The following is an 11,965-nucleotide window of genomic DNA, read 5'->3' as shown; positions in this document are numbered from 1 at the left end:
GGTGCTCCCTCTGCCTGACTCCGCCTTCCCTTCTCATATCCTCCCAGCCCGCTGTGCTCTCTCCACGTGTCACTGACTAGGCCAGTAGCCCCCATGGCTCTTCCTGGTCCAGAGGACCCCAGCATCGCCCTTACATCACTTTTCAGTCCCCCTTCACCTGGCACTTCGAGAGCAAGGGCTTAGCACTGCCAATTGGCGTAGACAGTAGAAGATGGCTTTAAATACATAAATAAAACAATTGTGCTTTTTAACAAAATTTTATTAGGATTAAGTCAAATTAGAAAACTTCCTGCTTTGCCATTTGCCATATTTACCCGGAATGACCATGTTATACTTAGCTGAGGAGAAAACAATTTATGTCCCCGGATTCTACTGTTTGGAAAGCAAGAGAATCTGCATAGTGGCATGCCCGGCACCACCATGGTTCATGTCTAAAGCCAAGTAACTGGTCAGCAAAGCCTATGTTACTTCCAAGCTTTGGGCCCCAGGAAGGTGTCATTCCTACCTACCTCCAGGCACAGACTCAGCAGAGCCTGGGCACCTGTGACTGGGGTCTGCTTTTTTAGGAGTCTGATATTAACATTTGCATTTCAAGAGAAGCTGTGTTTGAGGTATCTTAATGGCTTAAAAGTTGCGCAGCTAAATTAAAAGCTATTGCGTTGGTCTCCCCGCCATGGGCCACGAGCTGTGCCTTGTAAAAATGCTCCTGATGCTGCGTCCTTGTCTCCTCCGTGTGGTCTCTGCGCATCCTCAGCCCCGATGCTCTCGCTCCTGCCCCTGCACTGCTGTCGAGCTGTGAGAGTTGGAATTGGAGGACAGGTCAGGGTTCCTGTCCCGAATCCTGCTGCATGCAGAGGAACCTGTGCTAAGGAATCTCATCACTCAGCAGACAGAGGGACCTGCCATGGAGCCAAGGAAGTGACTCAGATGCAAGCGAGGACAGGAAGGCTGAAACATGGTATGGAGAAGAGGACCCCGCTGTCCCTGGAAGGGGTCCTACCAAGGTGAAGAGTGGCACTGCATTTAGTGCGGAGTACAACAAAGCTGTCACCCACAGCTTCAAGCGACGGGAGGAGCAACTTGAAGTGAAAGCGGAGAACCGCGGGTCCCCAGGCGGCGTGGGCTCTGTGAGGCCGTCAACAGCGGTATCAAGCAAGCACTTATGTGGGCAAATATCCGTGGGTCATTTGGAGCGAGTGGGAGCCTAGGTTCTAAACATATAAAACGTCTCACTTCCTGAAGAACCGGGCATTCCCTCCAGCTTAGGAGACACACATTTAAGCTCAGAAACTCTTTTTCTGATTTTTTTTTTTTTTTTTCGGTACGCGGGCCTCTCACTGCCGTGGCCTCTCCCGTTGCGGAGCACAGGCTCCGGACGCGCAGGCTCAGCGGCCATGGCTCACGGGCCCAGCCGCTCCGCGGCATGTGGGATCTTCCCGGACCGGGGCACGAACCCGTGTCCCCTGCATCGGCAGGTGGACTCTCAACCACTGCGCCACCAGGGAAGCCCTCTTTTTCTGATTTTTAAACTCTCCTTAATGAAGGGAATAGAATCCCAAATCTGAGTGAAGGGCCCAGAGAGCTGCACACAGAAAAGAAACACCCTGCAGACACAGCACATCTGTTTCATCCTCCCAGCAGCTAGACTCCTCCCTCCCTCCCCTCTGCATCCTTCCCACCCCACCCAATTCATTAATAAAAATGGCGCTATCAAAACTTAAATGCAGTTGCGTAATATAGAGGGATGATAATAAATTCTCATTTCTGCAGGCACCAGAGGATACACGTGATAAGGTTTTGAATCTCTCCAATTGATGCTCTTCGTACATCTTCCAGCCTCTCCTCCACGCAGCCTCATCGGCTTGGCTTGATCCTCAGTGATCCCTCCATTACCTGTGATTACCTCGGTGCTGTTCACGCCCATTAATTCAGCTGGGACTGACCCGGAGTTTGCTCAAGCTTGAGTCCGTAGCCTCCTAGGCCAAGGTCCCCCTCATAAATGTTTTCCTTGCTTGGAGTCTGGGGTGAAGCTTTCTGGTCCAGACCCGGCCTTGCAGGAGGGCTGCAGGGTGAGGTCGCTTGCTCCTGGTAATTCATGGCCAGTTCATCCTGGTTTACAATACATTCTACATCGTCCTCTTTGAGCTGTTCCTGGTTTTGGAAAGAAAGAGAGGTCACTTCCTGATAAAAGCAGAAAACAATAGCAGTCCTACAGTGTTAGAAACTAGGATGTTTGTTTTCCTTTTTTAACTGCCCTGTCTTGTCTCAGCTGAAGTTGCTGGTATGGCAGATGTCACGTTTTCCCTCCCTGTGGGTAAGAGAACATGTGCTAATTGAGCACCTCTGTGGATAAGGAAGTTAAAATACAATGCAGTGGATTTTTTTGAATGGATACGTAATCTGGGTGAGAGGAGTTAGGAGTTTGCAGAATCCTGTGACCTCAGAGTACGGAATGATTCTCAATGTAGGTTTTGTAACACTCCTGCCTATCACAAAATTCTTAAAACTCAATGTCTGTTATATTTTCTCTAAAAAGTATATCCTCACAGCATGTTTCTTGGGATGAGGGTCACAGGGCTAAAAAGGGTTGGAAGTTACCATAGCAGATAATAGTGGAAATGAACTAGATCCGGCCACTAAAGTTTTCCTCAGACAGAGCTTCCCTTAAAGAAAGGAATTAAAATCTCAACTCTTCTTCCATTGGTTTTTGGAAGACCACACAAAATTACCTGTAGAATGAACCCTGGCTAGGTGACCTCAGCTCGGTGGTTTCCAACTTTGGCCTGTCTTGGAATCACTTGTTGAAGCACAGATGCTGGGCCCCTGAGACCAGAGTTCTGATGTAGGGCCTGAGAACTTGCAGTTCTAACAAGTTTCCAAGCGATGCTGAGGCTGCCGGTCTGAGGACACACTTTGAGAACCACTGGCTCAGACTGTGGCGTCCTGAGCACGTCTGAGATCTGAGACGCCTTTTTCTCTGTTTAGACAAGGGGTCAGCCAGCTGGACAACCTCCAAGGGTGCCACAAACTCCAAGATTCTACTCCTCGCCAATCCCTGACACTCTGATTTACTGATAAGGATTCTAATTGCTTCTCAGCATTTTTGATTCCACCCCCTTGAGCTATAAAGCACAGGCCTGATATTCTAAATCTCAAAACACAGCACTTTGTGAAGGCACATGCCTTCTTTTATATTTTCTAAATTCATCTTATGGTTAAAAATATTGGTCACAATAAAAAATTTGCATTTTTAAAAAGAAGAATGAGCCCACATTAGCAACAACTGAAAAGAGAAGAGAGATGATTCTTGGTGCCGTGAATTTTAAAAACGCTTCCTCCTCATGCTGGGAAGAAATAGCTCTGAGGTTCCCGGGCTCATCAGTATTCACCATGCCTGTCCCTCTCGGGATATTTACTCACCCCATAGGCCTGAGGACTGGTGAGCAGTCTGGAAATTGGGCCGCACCATTCAGGTAATGTTGTGGTCAGCGGAGGACCAGAGTGGGTTAAAATTGGTTTCAGATATCTGCGAGGCCTGTTAGGGAATACTTGCCAAGAGGAAGCCAGGATTTAGTTTCTTACACAGCACAAACATTTGCATGCCGCGAAAGAGACAGTTATTTTTACATTTAAATCGCCTACTCCCTCATTTAGGAGGTAATTTGGCCCGCAGAAATGCCTAGTTATATTCTTTGCTCCACACACGTTCCCAGCCCTCCTCGTGGTCTTTGATGATGGAGAAATGGCGCCTCGACCTGAATGACTTGAATAGCAGCATACGAGACTGTGTTTTCCTAAAACCGCACACACATCTTAAACCAGAGGTAATTGTCACAAAGAAGCAAGAGGTATTTCATAAAACGTTCACTCATTCTAGGACTGGGTAGTGAACAGAGATTGTTTACCAAAATACTTTATTTTCACTATTCAACACAGTCACTTTATACTTCATACATCAATGCATCTCCATACGAAATAATGTAAATAAGCTGGGTTTATTTTACTGTCTAGCACCTGTCTTCCCCCCCCCTTCATCCCAAAGTGCTCTAACAAGTTAAAAGTAAAACCTGTTCATCTAAAGCCGTGATGCTTCCCTCCAGTCTAGCAATAATGAAATCCCTAGAGGCTGCCTCATGTCGCCTTATTTATTTATTTATTTTCCTCCAAGAAAAGTAGTGAAATTATTTCACCATTCTATCAGAAACAGCTTTTAAGCTTTGTATTATTTCCTCTTCTGGAGAATAGGTCACCTCATCAACTTTCTGAAATGCTCTAATAAATAGGGAAAGGGAAAACAAAATGGAAGGCAGTTACCATCGGCTTGTGAGGATGTACAGTCACCCCCAGGCACTGAAGACAAGAGGGAATCTAGGCGATGGCTCTACTGCAGCCCACCCACCGCTGGACGGTGACAACATTCTGTCATGCCTGGGATGCTCTGACAGTGTGGGACAGAGGGAGGATGCAGCCCACATGGGCCGGGAATCTGGTTGCCTCTGGCTTCAAATCACTCACCACCACAGTGGGGACAAAGCAGGTGAGGCTCATGAACACAGCCTAGTTATGACGTGAGGAGAGCGACTGAAAAGATGCTTAAGAGGGTTTGTAATTGCAACTGCGAATAGAAAACTTGACGACTCTTTTCAGATGAGCAGCTGTTGTGCTCAGTTAAGGACCGGGAAGATATTAAAGCTCAGAGCCTGGCATTCTCTGCAACATCGTGTAAGTCTATCTACAACTCTGGAAAGTCCTTGATGATTTGCCATTAATTTTTATTACAGAGTGTTATTACCTTCATTTTATGGATGAAAGAATTGAAGCCTAGAGATATGATGATTTTAAATAATCCGTAGGCTCCCTTTGCTATTTGAATCCACCACTGTCATCCCCTAGTGAAAGGTAATTTATCAGAGCACAATCGTGCATGTGACCAGCTGGTTCTCTAGAGAGAAAAGCTTGCAGACAGCACCCCTGCTGGTGAGCTGCAGACCCTCTCAGGCAGGGGGCATGTGGTCTTACTAGGTTTTATGGTGTGCATAGGTCAGGGAAATTTTTTTTTTTTTTTTTTTTTTTTTTTTTTTTTAGGGAGGTGAGGTGGACGATATATATATATATTATACAACTGAAGTATAAATCAAAGAAAATCCAGCCAATTTTATTTCCAGATGGAAAAGTGACAGCAAGTAAGCAACATTTTTAGCAATGTTGTGTAAATAAAAATGAGGTCTGTTGTTTAAGAGAGGCCTGGGCAACTTCCATTGTTTGAGGTTCTCAATATCATGAAAAATCACAATGCCAAAATCATGCTACAAAAGGAAAACACAAATTTAAACTTGCACAAGGCACATTTTCTTCTTTTCATCCTGATGAGGTATCTCTTCAACTTTATGTGTCTTGTTATTGGAGCTAACACTTAATGACTTCCTTTGTAGCTTTCTGTGACTGTGAGGCCTGGACCAAATGGGCTACCATCTGGCCCCTCTGGACAAGCTCTGGGATTTTCGACTCAGAAGACTTGGGCACAGCTGCCAGCTCTGCCCCTTCACCGACTCTATGACCTGTGGTCTAGTGATTGACCCCTGTGAGCCTCAAGCGTTGCCATGGATATTAACTGAAATAACATGGAAAAGAGGTGTTACACTTTCACATGCCATTCAAATGCTATTTTATTTAAAAACATTATTTTCTAAGCAATACTTTCTGGAGACAGTGGTGTGTCAATTATTGTGCAAATAACAGAGAGGAAATGATATGAGGGTAGAGGTGAGAGAGCGGCACTCCTGGCATTTGCTGCGGCATTGGGAGTCGCAGGCTAGTTAGTGGTTGGAAGATTTGAGCTGCTCCTACACCAAAAATAGCTATTTGGGTTAAACATTGTTGTATGGGGGGGCTGGCGTCAGGTAGTAGGTGAGAGGTGGGAGAATTTGCTGACATAAGACTCTTCTAGGAAACTCATGATGCCATTCTGGCTGTGCTGGAGTCTCAGTAGCGGCAAGTCAAAGGAAGGACACATACACCGCGTGGCAAAAGTGAACGGAACATGTAAGCACCATCCGCAGACACGAAAGATGTGGACCAGAGTCTACGTTCTCCAACGTCTTGGTTTGCCCAATGCTTGCCATATATAATGTGCTCAGTGGATGTTTGTTGAATTTATAGTTTAGGAAAATATTCATGGGTATTATGAGTGATGGAGGTGGATTCTGAGTAACTGTGTCAAGGGAAGAATGAAGGGAGCAGATTACAGCCAACAAATGAGAATTTCCTGAGGATAAAAGCCTAAGGAAGGTCAAGTCAGAGATGGATCTCTTGGGCCTAGGTTATTAGAGAAAGGGGACCATGTGGTAACGGCATAAAATAAAGTGGTTAGAAAACAACTTTGTGCTTCACTCATTCAATCATTCATTTGTTCCTTCATATACTCACACGTTTTTATGTTATGCGCTAAACTACTGAAGTACCCACACAAGGAAATTAACAATTACATTACAGAATGGAAAGCTCCCTTGTCTCTAGACGGTGGTCTTCTTGAGGGCAGGGCTGTCCCCTTCAGCTGGATACAATGCTCGGCACATTTTAGATGTTCAAGAAATAGTTGTTGAATTAATGATGAAAACAGGCTCAAAGAGAGGAAAAGAATTTCTCAGTGGAACACAGCCAGTTAGTTATTGGCAGAGCTGGGCCTGAGACCCCAGACATTTCCACCACATTGGGCACCTTCCTGCTGGTATAGAGAAACTGAGTAACAAGTCTCATCTAATTGGATAACTTATTTGGAATTGGGGACTCAGTGACTTTCTGAGTTCTTCATTGCTGAGCAGTATCTGGAAAGTGGCTGGATCTCCAGGATTACCTGAATTATTAAAAAGTAAAAAAACTCTTTTGATCTACAGGAAACCCCAACTGCCGATTTTGCAAAATGTGTTATTTTTCTTATCAGGTTCTAGTATATGTTCGGAGAGAGAGAGATTCCCCATTGGGTATTTCTGGTACAGCTAGTTTTGCTTTTCTAATAAGCTTGAAATGCATTGAGATGAAATGTTAAGCTCTGGGGGGGGGGAAAAAAAACAATGACTTTTCTCATCTTTAAAGGGCATAAGTTTGGGAAGAGCAGTCTGTTTCAGGAGATGTAAGTAAAAGCTGGAACCCTACCTGGAATTTAACATGTGTGAAATAGGAAAGACAATTAACTCAGGCCAAAGGAGAAAATGCATCTGCTATCAGCAGGTCCAGAGCTAAATTTAGTGCTTAACTGAACCAACATCCAAAATAGTGGTGACATTGATTTCTCTCTTTTGTTAGTTTCTGTTTTGATTATTCTAAGTCCTCATGTTTTGTCCCTTGTAAGTTGCCAAAACCAATGGGTGCACAGCTTGCTCCTGCCTATGCCTCTCATAACACGGTCCTACATAGATTGGTCAGATGCAGAAACCCCAAGCAAAGATCCAGCTCCACAAAAAAATCTGCCCCTTTGAAGGGAGTAAGCCCCATTGCCCTGTACTATGGACTGAAAATTTGTGTTCTCCCAAAATTCACATGTTGAAGCCCTGACCCCCACTGTGATAGTATTTGGAGATGGCACCTTTGGGAGGTAATTAGGGTTAGATGAGATCATGAGAGTGGGGCCTTCCTGAGGGGATTAGTGTCCTTATAAGAAGAGAATCCAGAGAGTTTGCTCTCCCTCTCTCCACATGTCCACAAAGGGGTCATGTGAACACACAGTGAGGTAGTGCCTGTTTGCAAGCCTGGAAGAGAGTTCTCACTAGAACCTGACCGTGCTGGCACCCTAAGCTCAGACTTCCAGTCCCCAGAACTGTGATAAAATAAGTTTCTGTTGTTTAAGCCAGCATTTTATGGTATTTGTTATGGCAGCCTGAGAAGACTAACATGCCCCTGTTTCTGGACTTCTTGAAAAGTCTTTGATTTCAGAACCCTGAAGAGCTATGTTCTATCTTGGCTTTCTCTAAACATGCCTCATCGTGAAGACCATCTTGGCATTTGTTAAAAATTCAGATGTCCAAGTCTTGCCCTGGAGATTTTGATTTGGCAGGTCTGGGAAGTTGCCCGGGACTCTGAATTTTCAATGGCCCAGGCAACTGATGATCAGGCAAGTATGGAACACAGTGGTCTCTCTCCAGAGTATTGCCCTCCATATGAGATTTAGATCTTAAATAGGAAGAAAAAGAACATGGCCTCTTATGTCCATAAAGCCATCATTTTTAGGGTGAGCATAGGTATAAGATAAGCCCATTTTGCCCAGAACCCAGACCTGACTAAAGCCAATTGTTTCAACTTGTCCCTGGGGGATGGGTCAGCAACTTGGCTTAACAAGGTACAGTCTTGATGATGTTACACCTGAGAGTGGAATAATGAAGCATTGCATCTTGGCTTGAGTAGGAAGACTTTGTGCCTATTGGGAGCATTTGCATGTGTTTGTATGTATAAGCTTGATAAATGGTCTTGTTATCAGGAAAAAATTCTTGTTAATTCACAGGTGTGTAGAGAAGGAAAGCACATTTATCTTTTTAGGAATACACCCTGCATCTTTTTATTTATAAGACATTTCTCTATACCTTATTTTCTCTTTACAACTGTAGGTGGGTATTATAGTCCCATTTTAAAGATCAAGAAATGTGTAATCAGATGGCTTTTCGATTCTCTTCTAAACTATCTTTAGCTCCCTTTCCAGAGCGCATTTAACTTCCAGGGCTGACTTGCTACCAGAGATGGTCAGGGATCAATGGCAGGTGAGTAGGGAAGGGTAAGTGCATCCCAGAGTGGGAGCTGACCTTGCCCTCCAAGCCCATATGTTACTGCAGGAAACCAGGTCCCATTTGCTATGGACTTGCTGAGTCCCCACACTGGTATTTACTCAGCATCCATGAACAGAACAAGTAGAGGATAGCCCCAAATTGTACACACCCCATCATTCTTTGATTCCAATATACAAATCACACCCTTTATGCTTTATTTCACAGGAAATGTGGGCTAATAAATTGAATTGAGTGTGTTCTCCTTCTTCCTTAGGATATGTTGGATTCTGTAATTTGACACACTGTCTTGCCATCTTGTTTAAGTATGTGATGAAAAATTTTGCTGAGGTGTATTTGGGGTTCAGGTTGGAGGAAGACTTTAAGAGTCCAACCAAAAGCCCTCTCCTTTAAGCTGTTTTATCACTCTGTTCTCTCTACCTTGAGGGAGGACTTCCCATTCTGCACTGGCACACACAGAGAACGTAGAGGTGTGGTCCTGTCTTTGCAGCAGCCACTCTATTTCAAGAACAAGCTATCAAGAATATACAATGGAATATTACTCAGCCATAAAAAAGTACGAAATTGCATCATTTGTAGTGATGTGGAAGAATCTAGAGTCTGTTATACAGAGTGAAGTAAGTCAGAAAGAGAAAAACAAATATCGTATATTAACGCATACATATGGAATCTAGAAAAATGGTACTGATGAACATATTTGCAGGCCAGAAAAGAGACACAGGTGTAGAGAACGGACTTGTGGACACAGGGGGAAAGGGGAGGGTGGGACGAAGTGAGAGAGTAGCACTGACATATATACACTACCATTTGTAAAATAGATAGCTAGTGGGAAGCTGTTGTATAGCACAGGGAGCTCAGCTTGGTGCTTTGTGATGACCTAGAGGGGTGGGACGGGGGGGTGGCAGGGAGGCTCAAGAGGGAGGGGATATATATATACACATAGCTGATTCACTTCGTTCTACAGCAGAAACTAATACAACATGGTAAAGCAATTATACTTCAATTTAGAAAAAAAAAGAAAAAAAAAGAAAAACAAGGAAAAGGCAGAAACCCGCTATTCACATACAAGGGTGAACATGTGTTCCTTTTTGGTTGACTATCCTAACCTTTACCATTTTAAAGGAAATTGCCCTGGACAAGTGCTAGGGCAGAAAGGAAACCCGAATAAACACCCTGAGGGGTAAGCAGAACTGTCTGGAATAAGATAGCAAGGAGTGACTGCAAGCCCCTTCAGCCTGGTCTCTGAGCTCTGCTACTCACATGTCTGTTTGGAGAATGGCTCTCCCTTCAAGGCCAGGCTGGTTTGTCCCTTCCTCCCAATAGCCATCTTAGATCTGCCACGCTGAACTGCTTCAGCTCCATGGCAGATCCAGAGCAACATGTATAATACATACCTGCCTGACAGCATTTATCACATTGTCTTAAAGCTGATTGTTTACATCTCCATCTTCCTCTTTAGACTCTAAGCTCCTTGAGGGAGCTTATAAAATAAAATCTTTTTATTGTAAAATGAAAAAGTGATACATCAAACATCATAAATCTAATGTGTATCTTAATCGATCATTATAACCTTCCAGATTCCAGGAAACGGAACTATGTCACCTACCCTTGAAGCCCTTTTCAGGTGTCTCATCCTAATCAAAACTTCTTCCTCTCTCCAAAAGGAACTACTATCCTGATTTTTATACAAGTCACTTCCTTGAGTTTTTAATTACAGTTTTGTCACTTAAATGTACATTCTGGCACACTACAGTTTGGTCTTGCCTATTTTTAAAAATGTGTTATGTCTTTTAATCTATAGATTCCTCTTCCACCCTTTTCTTTATAATTTATTTGCTGAAGAACCTGGGTCATTGGACCTGTGGAGTTTCCCATGGTCTGAATTGCTGATTGCAAACTCATGTGCAGCCCAGCATGTTCCTCTGCCCTTCGTATCTCCTGCAAATGGCCAGCTGGATCCAGAGACTGGATCAGATTCAGGCTTTATTCTACCCCTTCTGCAAGACTAAAGAAGGCACATCATATCTGGTTGTCTCTCTTTGTGTGATTTTAGCAGCCACTGATGTGTAATAACTATATCTATTTGCTCACTGGGGTGTGCAAACAGTGAAATTCTAATTTTATCTTTTTATTATTTTATTAGGTAGAATACTTTTATAAAGAGACACTTTTCATTTGTCCTATTGGGATATTCAGTGGAATAGTCAATACAGGAAAGGCAAGATAAATGTTTGATTTATTCCCTCTATTTACTAGTTTTCCAGATAATGATTGGTTATGACCCTCTGAAAATGACTGATTCTTTGTTTAAATATCACCATAAAGTAATGGTGAATTTAAATGAATTTGATTGCAATTTTTATCACTGTTGAAGCTCAAACTGAAGCTCTTTGGTCAATGGGAATCTTCAGATCAGCTTCTGAGTCCTATTGACATGATGCCAGTATCTTTGATAGCTTCCTTGTCATCTGCATGGCAAGTTGTAGGTTCATCTTATACATTTCTGTTTCAGACCTCAAAGAAGCTATTTCTCCAAACTTCTCTGAGTTTTATTTTCCAGTGGGAAAGGGTACTTTAACAGCACAACCTGGGCACCAAAGGTTGCAATATAAAATGGGGTGCTGGCAAATGTATAACAACTGACTCTCGTAAAAAAAGGGCAGATTTGTAGCATTTCCTGATTTTCATGGTGTAAATACTCCCATTATGGCTGATTCCAATATACCAACATGGAGTCATTAAATGTGGAGTTGGGACAAATGTGTACAATCTGTTCTTACCAGCTCTTGTAAACCAGCTTCACCACACCACTGATTATATATCTCATGAGTTCCTATGGATACTTCCAATTCAAGTTCAAGAACTTCTGATTCTCAGGGACATAGGGGATGATAGAATTAGAATACTCCACAATGACTCATTTGTTTTATCCGTAGTATTATACTTACAGTAGTCTCATAATCATAATATACTACCACTGTAATAATTACATCATATATTAAAAATGTTTGCTTATCCTTCCTCCATTCTAACTTCTCATCAAAAAAAGAAAATCTATAGTAGAACTATTCATAGTTGTACTATATTTACATTGTCAGAATATATAACCATTACATTCTATACTCTCTCTCAGCCCTCATGTAATCTTAGCACTACAGGTAACTGTACGTTTAATGTTCACCTTCAGGCCTTAT

At 43.1% G+C, this 11,965-nt stretch overlaps 1 protein-coding gene across 11 annotated transcripts in view; it reads right to left on the bottom strand.

Moving 5' to 3' along the window:
- Window positions 1-1,293: 1,293 nt before the first annotated feature.
- SLC9A9 (solute carrier family 9 member A9) overlaps window positions 1,294-11,965 on the bottom strand; it is a 660,636-nt gene continuing 649,964 nt past the window's right edge. For 10 of the 11 annotated variants that reach the window (XM_067737585.1, XM_067737587.1, XM_067737582.1 and 7 more), the window contains 2 exons: window positions 3,421-3,526; window positions 1,294-2,151 (listed from right to left, as the gene is read on the bottom strand). In XM_067737585.1, the coding sequence (XP_067593686.1) occupies window positions 1,924-2,151; window positions 3,421-3,526 (334 nt within the window). In that variant the 3' untranslated portion in view covers window positions 1,294-1,923. Of the gene's footprint in view, window positions 2,152-3,419; window positions 3,549-11,965 lie in introns of those variants that run through there. The other variant, XR_010943485.1, reaches the window with a different exon arrangement.

The sequence above is a fragment of the Pseudorca crassidens genome, chromosome 5 (assembly GCF_039906515.1).
Source record: "Pseudorca crassidens isolate mPseCra1 chromosome 5, mPseCra1.hap1, whole genome shotgun sequence".
Classification (NCBI taxonomy): Eukaryota; Metazoa; Chordata; class Mammalia; order Artiodactyla; family Delphinidae; genus Pseudorca; species Pseudorca crassidens.
This window is presented reverse-complemented; position numbering and strand designations above follow the sequence as displayed.